Source organism: Pleurodeles waltl, chromosome 10 (genome assembly GCF_031143425.1).
Source record: "Pleurodeles waltl isolate 20211129_DDA chromosome 10, aPleWal1.hap1.20221129, whole genome shotgun sequence".
NCBI classification, from domain to species: domain Eukaryota; kingdom Metazoa; phylum Chordata; class Amphibia; order Caudata; family Salamandridae; genus Pleurodeles; species Pleurodeles waltl.
Genome location: NC_090449.1, coordinates 243047266 through 243067471, shown reverse-complemented (window position 1 = coordinate 243067471; position 20206 = coordinate 243047266). Strand labels below are relative to the sequence as shown.

The window sequence follows — 20206 nt, the reverse complement described above, 5'->3', positions numbered from 1 at the left end:
CAGTACCAAGGAAGGGACTATGCCCCACTCTGGTGCCCAAGTAACAACTAGGTGCCAAAGAAAACTGTCCAATGACTGCTGGTTATTCTCATCCCAGTTAGTATGCAATTGATAATTCATCTTATAGAGTGGACTAAAGATGACCGTAATAAGGCCTATAACTCAGAGTGACTTCAAGAGGAGATCCAGATTCCTAAACCCGATAGGTGCAGGCGTTGGCCTTTGTCTGATGCCCGCACACCCTCTCTGGTGCAGGTCACAACCAGTGGCTGACACCAGGGAGTGGTTTTGAAAAAAAAAAAAAAAATCACCTTTTAAAGATCTTTTTTTTTTTTTAATTTAAACCCCCATCGGGAGACACAGAAGAGCTTCCATGTCTCTCCCTGACCCCCCCACCCGCCCCTTTGTGACTTCACACACTTGTTTTCCCCACCGGAGCAGGAAGCAGCAGGTAAGGCAGCTTCCTACTCTGGTGGGGAAAACAGGCCCGAACGGACCTCCCCACCATTCGGGAAGACTTTGTTGAAAGGGGAGATTCTTCCCTTTCAGACAAGGCCTTCCTGAAATGGTTTCCTGGCCATGGATCTCAGTGCAACCAGGAAACCCCACTAGACACAAGGGGGGTGGGGGGTGATATGAGGGGGGCTGGAGGGGCGGAGGTTCTGCCCCCGCTGAATCCGAGGAGGTTGTCATGGAAGTGGGACCACCAATAATGATTGTCAGACTCAGCGCCAGAGGCGCTAAAGACTGTGACGATTGGTATGTGACAAGGTGAAGCAATAGTGTGTCTTTTTTGGTTTTTTTGAGTGTCTTGAGAGAATGTGCTGATTGAGGGAAGAAGCAAAGGTAAGGTGACCTTTACTGTTGCACGCAAAACACATACGCCCACCAGCAATTTTGTGACAGTCTACGTAGGCTAGCATTTGAGAGCAACAGTTTAGCCAGTAGCAGTCTTGTTGGATAAATGCTGCTCAAGCCCTAATTCGGGTTATAGAGGATAACTCTGACGTAGGATCAGAGACTGAGAGAGCAGATACTGAGAAAGCATCTGAGGGAAAGGACAAATGCACAGACTCTGGGAGTGATTTTTCAGTCGGTGGAGTCCCAGCCGATAACTCCTCTTCCAGTGATTTTGAGGGAGATGATGAGGACAGCCTTGCTGTCCCTTTGCAAGCACATTTTGTGCAGCAGGACAATAGCGAGCTAGATCAACCCAGAGAGCAGGTGCATGCAGCGGCAAGCACAGAGAGTGCTCCCCAATTTACAGGAGCCCCAAATTCCACTGACCAAATCGTATTGTGGAGACATCAAAATTATCTATCACAAAACAACCAGGCAGGCATCTGTGTTTTTGGTCCCGGGCTTTGCGCCCATATAGGGAAACCTACCAAACACAGACATTTCTGGAAACTAGGCACCCAGGGCAGTACACAGAGGTGTGGCTTGTGTGGATTCCCCAAAGTTTTCTTACCCAGAATATCCTGCAAAGGTGAAATGTTGAATAAAAACGAACTTTTTTCTTGCATTTCTGTCACACAAACTACAGGAATGTGCTGGGATCCACAAAATTCCTACCACCCAGTGTTTCCCCACCTGTCCTGATAAAAACGTTACTCCATTTGAGTGCCTGGACCTAGTGCCTGCGTCAGGAATGGATCACCCCAGGGTTAACAGTTGCCCTCATGTAAGGACTAACATTGACCGTTGTGTGATCTATTCCTGACACAGACACTAGGCCTACCAACACAAGTGAGGTATCCATCTTTATCAGGAGACTTGTGGGAAGGCTGGGTGAAGAAAATTTGTGGCTCCTCTCAGATTCCAGAACTTACTATTACCGAAATGTGAGGAAAAAGTGGTTTTTTTGCCAAATTTTGAGGTTTGCAATGGGTTCTTGGTAACAGAACCTGGTGAGAGCCCACAAATCACCCCTTTCTGAATTGCTCTAGGTGTCTAGTTTTAAAAAATGTGTAGGTTTCCTAGGTTTCCTGAGAAGCCGGCTGAGCTAGAGGTCAAAATCCACAGCTAGGCACTTTGCAAAAAACAGGTCAGTTTTCTTTGGGAAAATGCGAAGTGTCCACGTTGCATTTCCTGTCGCGGGCACTAGGCCTACCCACACAAGTGAGGTATCATTTTTATCGGGAGACTTGGGGGATCACAGAATAGAAGACCAAGTGTTATTGCCCCATGCCTTTCGCTACATTTTTTCTTCCAAATGTAAGACTGTGTAAGAAAGAAGTCTATTTGGGAAATGCCCTTTAATTCACATGATAGTATGGGGACATGTGGAATTCATAGATGTGCAAATAACCATTGCTTCTCAACACCTTATGTTGTGCCCATTTTGGAACTACAAAGTTTTCCTCGATACCTATTTTTCACTCTTTATATTTCACCAAATGAATTGCTGTGTGTAGGAAGTTGGCTCTGTATGTGCTATTTCAAAGTAAGGAATAGCATGCACAGAGTCCAAGGGTTCCCCTTAGAGGTAAAATAGTGGTAAAAATAGATAATACTAATGCTCTATTTTGTGGTAGTGTGGTCGAGCAGTAGGCTTATCCAAGGAGTAGTGTTAAGCATTTGTTGTACATACACAAGACAATAAATGAGGTACACACACTCAGAGACAAATCCAGCCAATAGGTTTTTATATAGAAAAATATCTTTTCTTAGTTTATTTTAAGAACCACAGGTTCAAATTCTACATGTAATATCTCATTCGAAAGGTATTGCAGGTAAGTACTTTAGGAACTTCAAATCATCAAAATTGCATGTATACTTTTCAAGTTATTGACAAATAGCTGTTTTAAAAGTGGACACTTAGTGCAATTTTCACAGTTCCTGGGGGAGGTAAGTTTTTGTTAGTTTTACCAGGTAAGTAGGACACTTACAGGGTTCAGTTCTTGGTCCAAGGTAGCCCACCGTTGGGGGTTCAGAGCAACCCCAAAGTCACCACACCAGCAGCTCAGGGCCGGTCAGGTGCAGAGTTCAAAGTGGTGCCCAAAACACATAGGCTAGAATGGAGAGAAGGGGGTGCCCCGGTTCCGGTCTGCTTGCAGGTAAGTACCCGCGTCTTCGGAGGGCAGACCAGGGGGGTTTTGTAGGGCACCGGGGGGGACACAAGTCCACACAGAAATTTCACCCTCAGCGGCGCGGGGGCGGCCGGGTGCAGTGTAGACACAAGCGTCGGGTTTTCAATGTTAGTCTATGAGAGATCTCGGGATCTCTTCAGCGCTGCAGGCAGGCAAGGGGGGGATTCCTCGGGGAAACCTCCACTTGGGCGAGGGAGAGGGACTCCTGGGGGTCACTCCTCCAGTGAAAGTCCGGTCCTTCAGGTCCTGGGGGCTGCGGGTGCAGGGTCTCTCCCAGGCGTCGGGACTTTAGGTTCAAAGAGTCGCGGTCAGGGGAAGCCTCGGGATTCCCTCTGCAGGCGGCGCTGTGGGGGCTCAGGGGGGACAGGTTTTGGTACTCACAGTATCAGAGTAGTCCTGGGGTCCCTCCTGAGGTGTTGGATCGCCACCAGCCGAGTCGGGGTCGCCGGGTGCAGTGTTGCAAGTCTCACGCTTCTTGCGGGGAGCTTGCAGGGTTCTTTGGAGCTGCTGGAAACAAAGTTGCAGCTTTTCTTGGAGCAGGTCCGCTGTCCTCGGGAGTTTCTTGTCTTTTCGAAGCAGGGGCAGTCCTCAGAGGATGTCGAGGTCGCTGGTCCCTTTGGAAGGCGTCGCTGGAGCAGGATCTTTGGAAGGCAGGAGACAGGCCGGTGAGTTTCTGGAGCCAAGGCAGTTGTCGTCTTCTGGTCTTCCGCTGCAGGGGTTTCAGCTAGGCAGTCCTTCTTCTTGTAGTTGCAGGAATCTAATTTTCTAGGGTTCAGGGTAGCCCTTAAATACTAAATTTAAGGGCGTGTTTAGGTCTGGGGGGTTAGTAGCCAATGGCTACTAGCCCTGAGGGTGGGTGCACCCTCTTTGTGCCTCCTCCCAAGGGGAGGGGGTCACAATCCTAACCCTATTGGGGGAATCCTCCATCTGCAAGATGGAGGATTTCTAAAAGTTAGAGTCACCTCAGCTCAGGACACCTTAGGGGCTGTCCTGACTGGCCAGTGACTCCTCCTTGTTGCTTTCTTTGTTCCCTCCAGCCTTGCCGCCAAAAGTGGGGGCCGTGGCCGGAGGGGGCGGGCAACTCCACTAAGCTGGAGTGCCCTGCTGGGCTGTGACAAAGGGGTGAGCCTTTGAGGCTCACCGCCAGGTGTCACAGCTCCTACCTGGGGGAGGTGTTAGCATCTCCACCCAGTGCAGGCTTTGTTACTGGCCTCAGAGTGACAAAGGCACTCTCCCCATGGGGCCAGCAACATGTCTCTAGTGTGGCAGGCTGCTGGAACTAGTCAGCCTACACAGATAGTTGGTTAAGTTTCAGGGGGCACCTCTAAGGTGCCCTCTGTGGTGTATTTTACAATCAAATGTACACTGGCATCAGTGTGCATTTATTGTGCTGAGAAGTTTGATACCAAACTTCCCAGTTTTCAGTGTAGCCATTATGGTGCTGTGGAGTTCGTGTAAAACAGACTCCCAGACCATATACTCTTATGGCTACCCTGCACTTACAATGTCTAAGGTTTTGCTTAGACACTGTAGGGGCACAGTGCTCATGCACTGGTACCCTCACCTATGGTATAGTGCACCCTGCCTTAGGGCTGTAAGGCCTGCTAGAGGGGTGTCTTATCTATACTGCATAGGCAGTGAGAGGCTGGCATGGCACCCTGAGGGGAGTGCCATGTCGACTTACTCATTTTGTTCTCACTAGCACACACAGGCTTGTAAGCAGTGTGGCTGTGCTGAGTGAGGGGTCTCTAGGGTGGCATAATGCATGCTGCAGCCCTTAGAGACCTTCCCTGGCATCAGGGCCCTTGGTACCAGAGGTACCAGTTACAAGGGACTTATCTGGATGCCAGGGTGTGCCAATTGTGGGATCAATGGTACATTTTAGGTGAAAGAACACTGGTGCTGGGGCCTGGTTAGCAGGGTCCCAGCACACTTCTCAGTCAAGTCAGCATCAGTATCAGGCAAAAAGTGGGGGGTAACTGCAACAGGGAGCCATTTCTTTACACAAGCCCCCCCCAGCCCACAGGCCAGGAGACTCAGCCAACGCTGGAAGAGTCTTCCTAGTCTGTCAGGCGAGGAAGAGTAGAGGAAATGGCTGGTTTGTTGCAGGGCCTACTCTGCCTTACATCCTCCTGTTCAGGTCATTCCCTCTGGGGAACTGACCCACTTCCACAGTGATAGGACCTAGTCTGAACTGCCTCTTGTCTGTGCTTTTTATGTCTTTACCCATTCTCTCTATTTTGAGGTCAGAGGTATCCACCTCTGCTAATCTTATCTTAGCCAGGGTCACCCCTAGCTTACCCAAAGAGGTTACCCAGAGCTGGAGTAACCCCACCATGACCAACAGGGTCAGGGGGCCTAACTTGTTATTTGGCATGGGGTCAGACCACCATGCCAAGGATAGTGCAGCCATAAAGGCTAACACCCAGCAGAGGCCACTGACAGCTGTCAGTGCCCAGAACCACACCTTTAGCTCTTCACCTACAAGGGAAGGGGCTAAGTTACAGGCTTCTTTGGGTTCAGGGTGCCTGTCTGCTGTATTAGAGTGGGGGGTTACCACATCTTGTAGTAAACACCCTTCTTCCACTCTTTCTTCTGTTAGCTGAGGAGCCACCCACTCAGGCTTAACAGTTGCCTGACTAGCCAGGACTTCTTGTGGGTCAGGTTGTACTTTATCAGAGCCATTTTTGGAGTTCTCCCCTACTGGAGCAGAATCTCCTTGGCTTGCTGGAACCTTGGCTAAAGGTTGTCCACCTTTCCTACTCTGTTTCCTTTTCTTTTTCTTCTGGGGCCTACTTGCATTTACTGCAGAGGCAGGCACTCCAGAATCCTTGGGAGAGGACTGGCCCTGGACCAGTTCTTCTCTTAGGCTCTGACTAACCTCTGGGTAGTCATTTCCAAGGAGACAATCAAGGGGGAGGTCTGTACTGACTACCACCCTTCTCCAGCTAAAAGTTCCACCCACTTCTATGGGCACAAGAGCCACAGGCCTATTAGTGACCCTGTCTGGGCTAACTCTTACTCTGGCCATCTCACCTGGGATGTACTGGTTTGAGAGTACCAGCCTGTCATGCACAATAGTGTGACTGGCACAAGTGTCTCTCAGGGCAGTGGTTGGGATTCCATTCACCAGTAGGTGGTGGAAGTGTCTACTTCCCTCTGGAATCTCCAACTCACCTGTTGGGCCCTGTTTCCAGTTGAAGGCTATGAAGACCTCCTCATCTGAGGAGTCATCTCCCATGGCTACACTGGTTACCCCTGGAATTTTGTTCTGGGGTTTGTTTTTGGGACAAGAAGTGTCCTTGGTGTGGTGCCCAGACTGTTTACAGTTGTGGCACCATGCCTTAGTGGCATCCCAGTTCTTACCCTGGTACCCACCTTTGTTTTGGGTTGTGTCTTGGGGCCCACCCACCTGTTCTGGTTTTTGGGGGCCTACAGAGGACTCTTTTTCTTTGTTTCTAGGGTCACCCACTTTCTCCTGGGGAGTTTTTGTAACCCCTTTCTTTTGGTCACCCCCAGTGGAAGTTTTGGTTACCCTAGTCTTGACCCAGTGGTCTGCCTTCTTTCCCAATTCTTGGGGAGAAATTGGACCTAGGTCTACCAGATACTGATGCAACTTTTCATTGAAGCAGTTACTTAAAATGTGCTCTTTCATAAACAAATTATAAAGCCCAACATAGTCACACACTTCATTTCCAGTTAACCAACCATCTAGTGTTTTTACTGAGTAGTCTACAAAATCAACCCAGGTCTGGCTCGAGGATTTTTGAGCCCCCCTGAATCTAATTCTATACTCCTCAGTGGAGAATCCAAAGCCCTCAATCAGGGTACCCTTCATGAGGTCATAAGATTCTGCATCTTTTCCAGAGAGTGTGAGGAGTCTATCCCTACACTTTCCAGTGAACATTTCCCAAAGGAGAGCACCCCAGTGAGATCTGTTTACTTTTCTGGTTACACAAGCCCTCTCAAAAGCTGTGAACCATTTGGTGATGTCATCACCATCTTCATATTTTGTTACAATCCCTTTGGGGATTTTTAGGATGTCAGGAGAATCTCTGACCCTATTTAAGTTGCTGCCACCATCGATGGGACCTAGGCCCATCTCTTTTCTTTCCCTTTCTATGGCTAGGAGCTGCTTTTCCAAAGCCAATCTTTTGACCATCCTGGCTAACAGGGGGTCATCTTCACTGGAGTTATCCTCAGTGATTTCAGAGGTGTTGGTCTCTCCTGTGAGGGAACCAGCATCTCTGACTATTATTTTTGGAGTCAGGGTTTGAGGGACCCTGTTCTCCCTAGATAGGACTGGTAGGGGGGAATTTTCCTCCTGGTCACTATCCTCTTCCTCTGAGTTGCCACCCTCAGAGGGGTTGGCCTTTTCAAACTCTGCCAAAAGCTCCTGGAGCTGTATTTTGGTAGGTTTGGGGCCCATTGTTATTTTCTTTATTTTACAGAGTGACCTTAGCTCCCTCATCTTAAGATGGAGGTAAGGTGTGGTGTCGAGTTCCACCACATTCACATCTGTGCTAGACATTTTGCTTCTAAAAGTTGGAATACTTTTTAAGAATCTACAACTGGTTCTAGAATCTAATTCAAACTTTTACAAACTTTTAAACTCTAAAAGAAATGCTAAACAGGATCTAACACAAGGCCCTAGCAGGTCTTTTAAGAATTTAGAAAACTTTTCAAATTGCAAAAATCAATTTCTAATGACAATTTTGGAATTTGTCGTGTGATCAGGTATTGGCTGAGTAGTCCAGCAAATGCAAAGTCTTGTACCCCACCGCTGATCCACCAATGTAGGAAGTTGGCTCTGTATGTGCTATTTCAAAGTAAGGAATAGCATGCACAGAGTCCAAGGGTTCCCCTTAGAGGTAAAATAGTGGTAAAAATAGATAATACTAATGCTCTATTTTGTGGTAGTGTGGTCGAGCAGTAGGCTTATCCAAGGAGTAGTGTTAAGCATTTGTTGTACATACACAAGACAATAAATGAGGTACACACACTCAGAGACAAATCCAGCCAATAGGTTTTTATATAGAAAAATATCTTTTCTTAGTTTATTTTAAGAACCACAGGTTCAAATTCTACATGTAATATCTCATTCGAAAGGTATTGCAGGTAAGTACTTTAGGAACTTCAAATCATCAAAATTGCATGTATACTTTTCAAGTTATTGACAAATAGCTGTTTTAAAAGTGGACACTTAGTGCAATTTTCACAGTTCCTGGGGGAGGTAAGTTTTTGTTAGTTTTACCAGGTAAGTAGGACACTTACAGGGTTCAGTTCTTGGTCCAAGGTAGCCCACCGTTGGGGGTTCAGAGCAACCCCAAAGTCACCACACCAGCAGCTCAGGGCCGGTCAGGTGCAGAGTTCAAAGTGGTGCCCAAAACACATAGGCTAGAATGGAGAGAAGGGGGTGCCCCGGTTCCGGTCTGCTTGCAGGTAAGTACCCGCGTCTTCGGAGGGCAGACCAGGGGGGTTTTGTAGGGCACCGGGGGGGACACAAGTCCACACAGAAATTTCACCCTCAGCGGCGCGGGGGCGGCCGGGTGCAGTGTAGACACAAGCGTCGGGTTTTCAATGTTAGTCTATGAGAGATCTCGGGATCTCTTCAGCGCTGCAGGCAGGCAAGGGGGGGATTCCTCGGGGAAACCTCCACTTGGGCGAGGGAGAGGGACTCCTGGGGGTCACTCCTCCAGTGAAAGTCCGGTCCTTCAGGTCCTGGGGGCTGCGGGTGCAGGGTCTCTCCCAGGCGTCGGGACTTTAGGTTCAAAGAGTCGCGGTCAGGGGAAGCCTCGGGATTCCCTCTGCAGGCGGCGCTGTGGGGGCTCAGGGGGGACAGGTTTTGGTACTCACAGTATCAGAGTAGTCCTGGGGTCCCTCCTGAGGTGTTGGATCGCCACCAGCCGAGTCGGGGTCGCCGGGTGCAGTGTTGCAAGTCTCACGCTTCTTGCGGGGAGCTTGCAGGGTTCTTTGGAGCTGCTGGAAACAAAGTTGCAGCTTTTCTTGGAGCAGGTCCGCTGTCCTCGGGAGTTTCTTGTCTTTTCGAAGCAGGGGCAGTCCTCAGAGGATGTCGAGGTCGCTGGTCCCTTTGGAAGGCGTCGCTGGAGCAGGATCTTTGGAAGGCAGGAGACAGGCCGGTGAGTTTCTGGAGCCAAGGCAGTTGTCGTCTTCTGGTCTTCCGCTGCAGGGGTTTCAGCTAGGCAGTCCTTCTTCTTGTAGTTGCAGGAATCTAATTTTCTAGGGTTCAGGGTAGCCCTTAAATACTAAATTTAAGGGCGTGTTTAGGTCTGGGGGGTTAGTAGCCAATGGCTACTAGCCCTGAGGGTGGGTGCACCCTCTTTGTGCCTCCTCCCAAGGGGAGGGGGTCACAATCCTAACCCTATTGGGGGAATCCTCCATCTGCAAGATGGAGGATTTCTAAAAGTTAGAGTCACCTCAGCTCAGGACACCTTAGGGGCTGTCCTGACTGGCCAGTGACTCCTCCTTGTTGCTTTCTTTGTTCCCTCCAGCCTTGCCGCCAAAAGTGGGGGCCGTGGCCGGAGGGGGCGGGCAACTCCACTAAGCTGGAGTGCCCTGCTGGGCTGTGACAAAGGGGTGAGCCTTTGAGGCTCACCGCCAGGTGTCACAGCTCCTACCTGGGGGAGGTGTTAGCATCTCCACCCAGTGCAGGCTTTGTTACTGGCCTCAGAGTGACAAAGGCACTCTCCCCATGGGGCCAGCAACATGTCTCTAGTGTGGCAGGCTGCTGGAACTAGTCAGCCTACACAGATAGTTGGTTAAGTTTCAGGGGGCACCTCTAAGGTGCCCTCTGTGGTGTATTTTACAATCAAATGTACACTGGCATCAGTGTGCATTTATTGTGCTGAGAAGTTTGATACCAAACTTCCCAGTTTTCAGTGTAGCCATTATGGTGCTGTGGAGTTCGTGTAAAACAGACTCCCAGACCATATACTCTTATGGCTACCCTGCACTTACAATGTCTAAGGTTTTGCTTAGACACTGTAGGGGCACAGTGCTCATGCACTGGTACCCTCACCTATGGTATAGTGCACCCTGCCTTAGGGCTGTAAGGCCTGCTAGAGGGGTGTCTTATCTATACTGCATAGGCAGTGAGAGGCTGGCATGGCACCCTGAGGGGAGTGCCATGTCGACTTACTCATTTTGTTCTCACTAGCACACACAGGCTTGTAAGCAGTGTGGCTGTGCTGAGTGAGGGGTCTCTAGGGTGGCATAATGCATGCTGCAGCCCTTAGAGACCTTCCCTGGCATCAGGGCCCTTGGTACCAGAGGTACCAGTTACAAGGGACTTATCTGGATGCCAGGGTGTGCCAATTGTGGGATCAATGGTACATTTTAGGTGAAAGAACACTGGTGCTGGGGCCTGGTTAGCAGGGTCCCAGCACACTTCTCAGTCAAGTCAGCATCAGTATCAGGCAAAAAGTGGGGGGTAACTGCAACAGGGAGCCATTTCTTTACACTGTGTATCCTGTATACAACGAAAACCCATTGCAAGCTGCAGCTAATTTATCAGCTCTACCTAGGGTTCTTAATGAACCTACAAGCCCTATATATCCCCGCAACCAGAAGAGTCCAGCAGAAGTAACAGTATATTGCTTTCCAAAAATCTGCCATAGCTGGAAAAAGCTATAGAAGAAAACGTGGACAGAAATAGCTCTTTTTCCACCTCAATGTAAATATTTTTTTAAATTTCAGCTGTTACTTTCTGTAGGACAACCTTGAAGGATCTACACAAATGACCCCCTGCTGAATTCAGAATTTTGTCTACTTTTCAGAAATGTTTAGCTGTCCGGGATCCAGCATTGGTTTCACACCCATTTCTGTCACTAACTGGAAGGAGGCTGAAAGCACAAAAATATTAAAAATGGGGTATGACCCAGTAAAATGCCAAAACAGTGTTGAAAAAATGTGGTTTTCTGATTCACGTCTGCCTGTTCCTGAAAGCTGGGAACATGATGATTTAAGCACAGCAAACCCTTTGCTGATGCCATTTTCAGAGGAAAAAAAAAACATGCTTTTTTCTGCAGCCCTTTTTTCCCATTTTTCTGAAGAAAAAAAACCAACACTTTAGCTGTATTTTGGCTAATTTCTTGGTCTCCTCCAGGGGAGCCCACAAACTCTGGGTACCTTTAGAATCCCTAGGATGTGGGAAAAATAGGACGCAAATTTGGCGTGTGTAGGTTATGTGGACAAAAAGTTATGAAGGCCTAAGCACAAACTACCCCAAATAGCCAAAAAAGGGCTCAGCACGGGGGAGGGGGCAGAGGACCAGCATCTAGGGGGCTAATATTGATGACTCAGATGGTTGATCTGAAGTATTAAACCGTACTACTGCCTTGTGCATTCATGGATTATGCAACACTCTTCGATAAGGTGATATATGCGAATTCCAAGATTGGGGTGTTTCTTCTACCCTCTAATATACCTGACCCTTAGGCAGGTGCTCTCAGTGAGTAAATGGACCCAACATCCTTTAATATTTACATCTCAATTTTGGAAGTCTATTGCTTAATAAAAATACACAACGCGCAAACCACGCTGGGAGCAGGCTCTTATCAAGCCAAAAAATACCAATTTGTTAAAACGAGGTTGAGCTTAGAAAGCATAAACAGTCATAGATGGGTATAGTTATAAGGCATGCAAATAAATGGCAAAAGATACATTTAGAGTGTTCAGTATGAGGACAGTGGAGCACAACTCCAACGTGGAAAATATTCATATAAACACAATATGCAGCAAACACGTTTTGGGACATTTTATTAGGGTGTTTTTGGGTATGACTCTTTTCCATTCCTTAAATCCTGTGCAACTAAGCTCATACCAGCGACAATTTATATAAGCTCAACTTGAATTAACATTTTTAGAGGTGGTTATAATTAACTGTAAGATCACCTTAGGGAAAATAAAATAAACTTCAAGTGGCAATCCTAATTTGCCAATGAGATATTATGGTGCTTGTTACTGACATTGTTTATCAACATCATAAATGGTAGAAAGGGCAGGTTATTTGACCTCCCTGCTGAGAAAGTTTTTGTGATGAAGCCGCAAGAAGTGACTAACTACAAGATTCACTTCTCTTGGGATACCTAGGCTTTCAGTAAAGAAGGGAGGAGGGTTGGGGCAAGTTGGCTTAGAAGAACAAGTTATTTGCTTTCAGTAATGACTTGTCTAGTAGTGACTATAACTAGCTACAGATTCCTTACCTTAGAATTTTCCCAGGCGTAAGACCGGATCAAGAAGATTTTTCAAGAGCAGTATCCATGCATACCGTTAGGAGGCGTTGTTTGGCTCCGCGTGCGTTGTCGGTGTCACACATGCCAGAAATTACATCGGGGGCACCTACATAGGCAGCACCCCAGGCCTGCCGACATCACTTTCTTTTCGTGTCTTTCCAGAAGCACGGAGCCATGAAAACACTGACAACTGGTGTGGAAAACTAAGGCCCTGAAAGGGAGCAAGTCTATCCCTAGAAACCCTTTGCAGAGTGGGGAGGATGGGTGGGTTGGTAAGCAATCCACAGCTAGATCCAGTCTCTACCAGATAAGGCATTACTGAAGGTAAGTAACTTGTTCATCTGATCAAGACTTAAACTGAAAATTCCTTACCTTAGAATAGATACCCAAGCACACCATTCCCAGAGGTGGATCTGCAGAACAATTTCAAACAAGGAAGTCCTGCAGGACCGAACAGGCAAAGTGCCCATCCATAATGACCTGACTTTCCAGGCATTGGTGTGCAAAGAGACCCACGTTGCTGCCTGGCAGATATCCAGGACCGAAACTCCTTATGCTAACGCAGTGGTCACAGCTCTGGTGGAATGAGCTTGCAAGCCCCCAGGAAGTTGCTTTTTGACCAGTCTGTAGCTGATCTTAAAGCAGAGTATGATCCAACTCATCTGGAGATGGTCTGTTTCTACATAGCCCAACTTTTCTTTGTTCCAAAATACCCCACCAAGAGTTGGTTGTCCACCTGAAACTCTTTTGTTCAATCAAGGTAGAAGAACGCCGCTCTTTTTGGGTCCAGATGCTGGAGTCGTTTCTCTTCTTTAGAGGGATGTTGAGGAGTGTAAAACGTAGGCAAGGTGATGGATTAGCCTACTTGAAATAGAGTGACCACTTTCAGAAGAAAGGAGGCTATTATGAAAAGCAACAGCTTGTCAGGATAGACGATGAGATAAGGAGGCTCAGATGACAAGGCCTGAAGCCCATTCACTCTTCAGGCAGGTGTAATCACCACGGGAAAGGCTGTTTGAATTTTAAGGAGTCTGAGGGGGACAACTAAGGAGAGGCTTGAAAGGAGCTCACATCAAGAATGTTAGCACAAGATTAAGGTCCCACTGAGGCATGTTAAATGGTGAAGGGGGAAAAAAGATGTACAAGACCTGTAAGAACCCTATTTACAATAGGGGCATTAAAGAGGGATGGCTGGTCAGGCAACCGCAGGAAAGAAGAGAGAGCAGAGAGGTAGACCCTTGAAAGTGCGAAAAGCAGAAGCCTACAGGGCAAGAGAAAGTATGAAAGGAAAAATTGTGAGGGGCAGAAAGGAGATCAACTTGTTTTTCTGCACACCATGCCACAAATTCTTTCCCCCATCAGTAGGCATACACTGTTTCAGTGGCTGCCAAGCTGACATCACAAATTGTGGGAGGAAGGTCAAAAGCAGTCAACTGCTGCCGCTCAATCTCCATGCAAGAATGCAGAGACTAGACAGGTTTGGGTGGAGTACCTTCCCCTGCTGCTGCAACAGAAGATCCTCCCGAAGGGGCAGCCTGATCAGAGGATAGATGGCCATGCTCAGTAGCTCAGGATACCAGTCTTACTCTGCCCAATCCAGAGCCACAAGGATAACTTGGGCCCACTGGTTTTTGACCTTCTTGAGAACTCTGGCCAGAGGGGGTATGGGCAGAAACAAGTATAGGAGGCCTGAGCTCCACTCTAGGTGAAAAGGGTCTCTGAGTGAGAACAGCAGTGAAAACGCCAGCAGGCGAAGCTGCTGACATGGTGTGGTCTCTGCGGCAGAGAACAGATCTAATCAAGACTATCCCCACTGCTGAAAGAGACCTTGCACCACAAACAGATGGAGACGCTATACGTGATCCGCTAGGCATCTTTGGCTGAGTTTGTCCACCCTGGCTCTCCGAGAACCTGCCAGGTGCTGAACCACCAGGGATATGCCCTGATGTGCTAGCCATGTCCAGAGGTGCAGAGCCTCTTGACAAAGGGTCCAGAACCCCATCCCACCCTGTTTGTTGCAGTATCACATGACAGTGGTGCTGTCCGCACTAGCATCCCCTTGATGGAGGGGTTAAAGGCCTTCAATGCAGGTCGAATTGCACAGTGCTCCAGCAGGTTGATACGGACTCTGGATTCTGCCGCAAATCAGAGTCCTCTGATGGCCACCTCATCCTAGGAGTAGCATCGTGACTACTGTGAGATCTGGTTGGGAAAGGGAGAGGGGTCTGCTGCTGACCCAATAGTGGCTTGTAAGCCACCACTGCATATCTTTTGCAGTTCCCTCCGAGATCTAGACCATGCCAGAGAGATTCCACAGATGCTGCACCCACTGGAACTTCATGTCCACTGCAGAGGCCCGCATACACCGTTTGGCATGATTTGCCATGCAGGAGGCCATGAGGCCCAGCAACCTCAGAGTCATTCTGATTGAAATCGAGGGCAAAGACAAACATCTGCATCTTAGCCTAAATAGCCTGGACTAGCTGTTCAGGAGGAAAATCCCAAAACTGCACTGTGTCTAGAACAGCTCAGATAAAAGGGAACGTCTGAGAGGGAGTCAGGTGTGACTTTGAGAAGATTTATAGTGAATGCAGGACATTCTCCGTGGTCTGGAGATGGGATATGACAGACTGGGGTGAGCCTGCCTTCAAGAGCTAGTCGCCAGGGTAGTGGAACACTGACAACCCTGATCGCCGTAGATGAGCTGCAACCATCAACATCACCCTGGTGAACACCTAGGGGGATCTGATAAGGCCTAAAGGAAGCATGCCAAACTGAAAATACTTGTGGCCCACCGTGAACGCCAGGTAACACCTGTGGGTAGGCAGGACAAGGATGTGGAAAGTCCAGTGCTTCCATCCAGTCTGCTAGATCCAGGGCAGACAGGACGTGAGCAAAAGCGAGCATTTTGAACAACTTCTTGAAGAAATAGTTAAGGGGCCATAGGTCTAGGATAGGGCAAATGCCTCCATCTTTTTCAGCACTAGAAAGTAGGAGCAAAGTAGGAGGAATAGCAACCACAGCCCACTTCTGGCATTGCCACCCTCTCTATGGCTCCCTTGGCCAAGGGAGCTGTAACTTCCTGGCAGAGAAGAGAAAGATGATCCTCGGTCAGCCTTTCGTAAAATGGTGGCATGGGTAGTAACAAAGGGGAGGGAGCAGCCCCTTTGGACAATCTGCAAAACCCATTTGTCAGAAGTTACGGACTGGCAGAAGGGCAGGTGATGGTGAATCCTGCCGCCAACTGGATGCCCATGATGGTAAGTGGTCAGATTAGGAGGGTTTGGAGGCTGTGGCTGCCGGGGAGGTGGTGAATTTACTCTACCACTGGCTGCCTGCCCCCCAAACATTTGTGGGTACTGCACCCTTGGTTATGCAGAGGCTGTGGCGCATGTGCGGCCCTAGTGACTGGGAGGGTATTTCTGCAGCTGGAAGCCCCTTCCGTAGCCACAAAAGGAGTGAAAGGCAGATTGTGGGGGGACGTGGGGCCACAGAAAGGCCCAAGGACCTGTCTGTAGCCCAACTGTCCTTAAGGCCATGTCCATCAGGGATGATTAGACATCTACCAAAAAGCCAGTTGTCCTCAAACAGACGAGGCGCATCAAGGCCACCGTCTGCGAAACCGCGCTGCATAGTGAGAGAGTCATGTCAAGTCTACAACGGATGGTGAACTTCATTGCATCTCTCCATTCTGCAATAGCCTGAGAAAGCATAGCCTGTACCTGCTCCAGGACCGTTGGCAGCACCTCTGAAACTGTGTCCCATAGAGGGTGGGAACAGCAGCTCAAAAGGCATGCAGTGATTCACAGGGTGCAATGCCAAGCAGGTGAAGAAAACATCTTTCCCAAGTTGTCAACCTCTTAGATTCCCTGTCCAGGGGTGCACTAGGATTTACACAGACTGCAGAAGTCTGGGCCACCAAGATCTCCGAGGTAGGGTGTTGGGTGAGGAAGTTTGGGTGCCCTGGTGAGGGCAGTGACAACGGGCAAGCCTCCTATTCACAGGAGCACCTGCGCTGGCCTTAGGCCAAGTCCCCCAGAAGGATTTCAGCGAGGGCTTTGTTAAAGAGGAGCAGCAGTTATGAGGGGGAAGCTACCAGTTGCAGCACTTCCGTCAAGACATTGCTCTTGATTGCCACCGAAGGCAACTGAAGGTCAAGGACTTCAGCTGGCCTCCATATCACTGCAAAGAAAGCTCCCTCCTCCGTAGCCACAGTAGGGGTATAAAGGTTACCAGTATCTGAAGAAGTATCCAGTCCACTGGCTTCACCCAGTTCCTCACACCAATCCATATTGGGATCTTCACAGGGCTGGTATTCTTCAGGGTCAAGTGACCCCATCCATTCTTCCACGAATCCTAGCCCACAGGAATAGGGTGCAGGCTCCGATCTAGAAGGCATGGTTCCAAATGACACCGGAAATGGTGACGGCCCTCTGGCTCCGCAATGGACTCGGGGATCAAAATGGTGGCCGTGCCAGCAGAGGGACTGGAAGCGTCCACATCAGGACTGGCTCCGGTGAGGGTAGAGATGGTATGACCAGTGCTGGATTGTATCTAGGAGAGGATCCTTGGGGCCCAACTGGAGCCGGAGTCACTGCTGTGGAACAAGACGGGGCACCTGCTGACTCCTTGGGCCTGAAGGAACGTTGGAGGAGTCGGCTCACCCAAAAATGAGCCGCAAGGTCTTCTAGAACTCCTTAAGTTGGGTGGGGGTTGCTCTGGCTCCCAGAAATTCGGGGAGGCGCAGTCTCGATGAAGGTTCTACCACAGAGCAAGGCCTCAAATAACGAAGCTTCCATGTCTCACTGGCTGACAGTCGCGGAGAAGACGAAAACCTCTAACTTTTGTCTTCTTATGGCGGGACTTACCCGAGTGACCCGATGACTTGGAATCTGATGAGGATCTTGGAGCCTGCACCCGCTCCCGGGACATTTCTCTCACCTGGGAGCTCAAACGTCCCGGCACTGCACAGTGAGCCACCAGAAGCTTGAGGGATCACTCCCTCAAGGTCTTCAGGTTTAAGGCATGGCAGTATGTATGCTACTTGGGTAAGTGATCGCACACAAGGCACCACAGCCATACAAGATGCTGGTCCCTCATCAACATCACTCAGTGACAGGCGCCACAGGGCTTCAAGTCGGCCTTCTTAGAGGAAACCCCTGCTACACCAGGAGGAAAAACCTCAAAAAGTAGACGAAACATCAAAAAAAGCTGTCAAAAAGTGACTGACTGGGTAGCCCTTCTCTGGATCAGTAGTGGCTGGTGTGGAAGAAAAGAAAGGACGTCAGCGCACCTGGGTGGCCCCTGTATATGTGCTGTTGACGTAATTTCTGGCGCAGACGATGCAGACAAATCAATCGGACCACCACCCACTGGCACACAGGGTTACTGCTCACAAATAATCTTCCAGATCCAGGCTGACTCCTGAGCAAGGTAAGGAATCTTCATCTAGAGGTCTCTATCAGATTGTATATTATTTGGAGAAAAAAACTGCCTCTTCCAGTAAGGGACAGCAAAGCAGAAAAGGCACATAAAAATCGGTAGAGAAATCCAGCAACTAGGCAGAAACTGCTGGTGATGCATTTGTAGGGGAAAATATCTGGACACCGGGGTGGTGGGATGAAAGGGAACACTGCCGTGAAGGCCCTCACAAAACTCCAAGACAGCACCATTGAGAGAAGATTTTTCCTATTTTACCAGCAGTACAGACAACCTCTTTACAAAAAGACATAGCAACATAACCTCTCCAAATATTCTCTACTTTAAAAATATTTTCACATATGTAAATATTGTAATTGATCATTTGATCTCTCTCCTACAGGGAAACAAGCACAAACACTCCCCAAAACACACTCATAACGGACAGTCGAAGCTAGGAGAAGTGCCTTTGTAATGTATATTATTTTAATACACTTGAACCAAAATTATGGTTAAATGGTTAAAGTGTTTAGGCTAAAAGAAATTCTGTGGGGTTACAATGTGAATGATTCCTCCGATGGCTTACCTTGTCACTTACATGCTTTTATGAATAGCTCATTGGCTTGCCAGCATCAACCGCTCTAATCCCTCAATCCCTCATTAGCTAATACTCATTTTAGGGAACGGACACACGAGTCTTAGCTCAAATTGTACATCAATACACAAACGTATGACGTCTAAGCCAGGGACCACTAAGAGATCACCAAACCATGGAGAATATAAAAGTTTTAAACAAATATGTTGTAAAACATTTATAATAATTGTGAACAATCTGTGCAAATAGGGTTCCTAACAAGTCCCTAAACTTTCCACATCTGAAAACAAATGCACTATAGCATACATTTTACCCACTGACGTCTAGTACTGACTTTTCCATTTTGCTAGAACACTCTTTTTTTTTTTTTTATTATAAGAATATGTCTGCTTCACATCAGAAATCAGTATAGTCTTCCAGGTGAGGATACATAAGCAGTGAGAGAAAGTGACCTAGACCTAGGTAAAAGTGTCAAACAACCATAGTTTTTAAAAAAAACTGTCCTAATCTGAAAGCAAGAAAGTAAACAATGATGAACTACACGTTGTAAACATTATTTATATTACTAGCACTACTTAAATGTTATGTTAGTGGATTATTTCCAAGCACAAGCAAATACAGTTTTTAAAAAGTTTGTCAAATGCACAATGTGTCAATTTATGCGGCACCAATCTTTGGTTTTTAAACTTGCAGACGGAAATACTTGTGAATACACAATAATAAGTAAATGTTAAGTTACAGGTTGTGCTAAACGTGCCACTTGATAAAAAATGATTGCTGAACTAAAAATGTATTAATCCAAACCAACCCTCTTGTTCGTTACTGGTCTGGTACGGCCGACGACAGCTAATAATTCTATATTAAATACATGCGGGAGTATGTGGGTCCCAGTATCAGCACCTTCTTCCACTGGGGTGGCCCATCCGCAGCTGGCAGACATAATACCTGGACTGCAGCCTGGACATCCCAAGGTGGACTCGCAGGAAGACATAACAGGAGCCACTCACAAGAGCCCCATGTGTAAGGACCACCAGGGACATTTTCCCCAGCATTGTTTCTCCAGATCTGCTGTATTACACATTTACTGTTTTCAGAGGCCCTTGAGCTATCTATTAGCGCCTGTCATCCCACACATGCTGATCTTGGTTTGCATTGTAACACTACTCTACTAATCCACCGCCTCACCCGGTCTAACTTTACACTTTCATATGCTTATTCAGTTTGACTAAGTCCAGTCCTAAGCACCAGTAAATGTTCTCTTATCAACAAAATTCTTCAGCAGATTAGCAGGTAATACAATCCATTTTTCACAGGAGAAATGCACACTTCTCTTTACATTTGATAAACATTTGTGAATTAGATTTACCTGATTGTTTATCTTGTTTCTTTGGCATCATATCTTCCTTTGTTAAATTAAATACCTTTTCTAACCTAAAACAAAAATAAAGAATATTTGAAATCAATATGTTTCTTTTTGTTCGTTAAACAGTAACCCTAGATCCAGATAAAACAACGCTCAGGAATGACAGTACCTGTAAATTGATGGGGAGGAGACAGATGCTGGCTTGTCGTGCTAACTTGAACGTCTTGGTGAAACGACAGGCCCAGAGCCCAGAACACGGATTTCTAATTTGCCATTTCTACACTGTTCTAGTTTCAGGTTGGTTTGTTGATGAATGCCAATGCTCATACCTCAGACAGGCAGGCTATATACCAGAATCTCTATTCTCAGGCAACTGTAGGACTACAATCTGTGTCGAGCAATGAAGGCAGTTTACCAATTACCACATTGCATATGAAGTCTTGCCAATGTTTTAGCATATTTCCTTTCAAAGAAAGGGTCTGCA

The 20206-nt window shown here is 47.7% G+C and overlaps 1 protein-coding gene across 2 annotated transcripts in view; it reads right to left on the bottom strand.

The window, feature by feature from the left end:
* POLR3E (RNA polymerase III subunit E) overlaps positions 1–20206 on the bottom strand; it is a 205228-nt gene that overhangs the window by 27689 nt on the left and 157333 nt on the right. For both annotated transcript variants that reach the window (XM_069210304.1, XM_069210303.1), the window contains exon 17: positions 19726–19790. In XM_069210304.1, coding sequence (XP_069066405.1) covers positions 19726–19790 — 65 coding nt within the window. The remainder of the gene's footprint in view (positions 1–19725; positions 19791–20206) is intronic.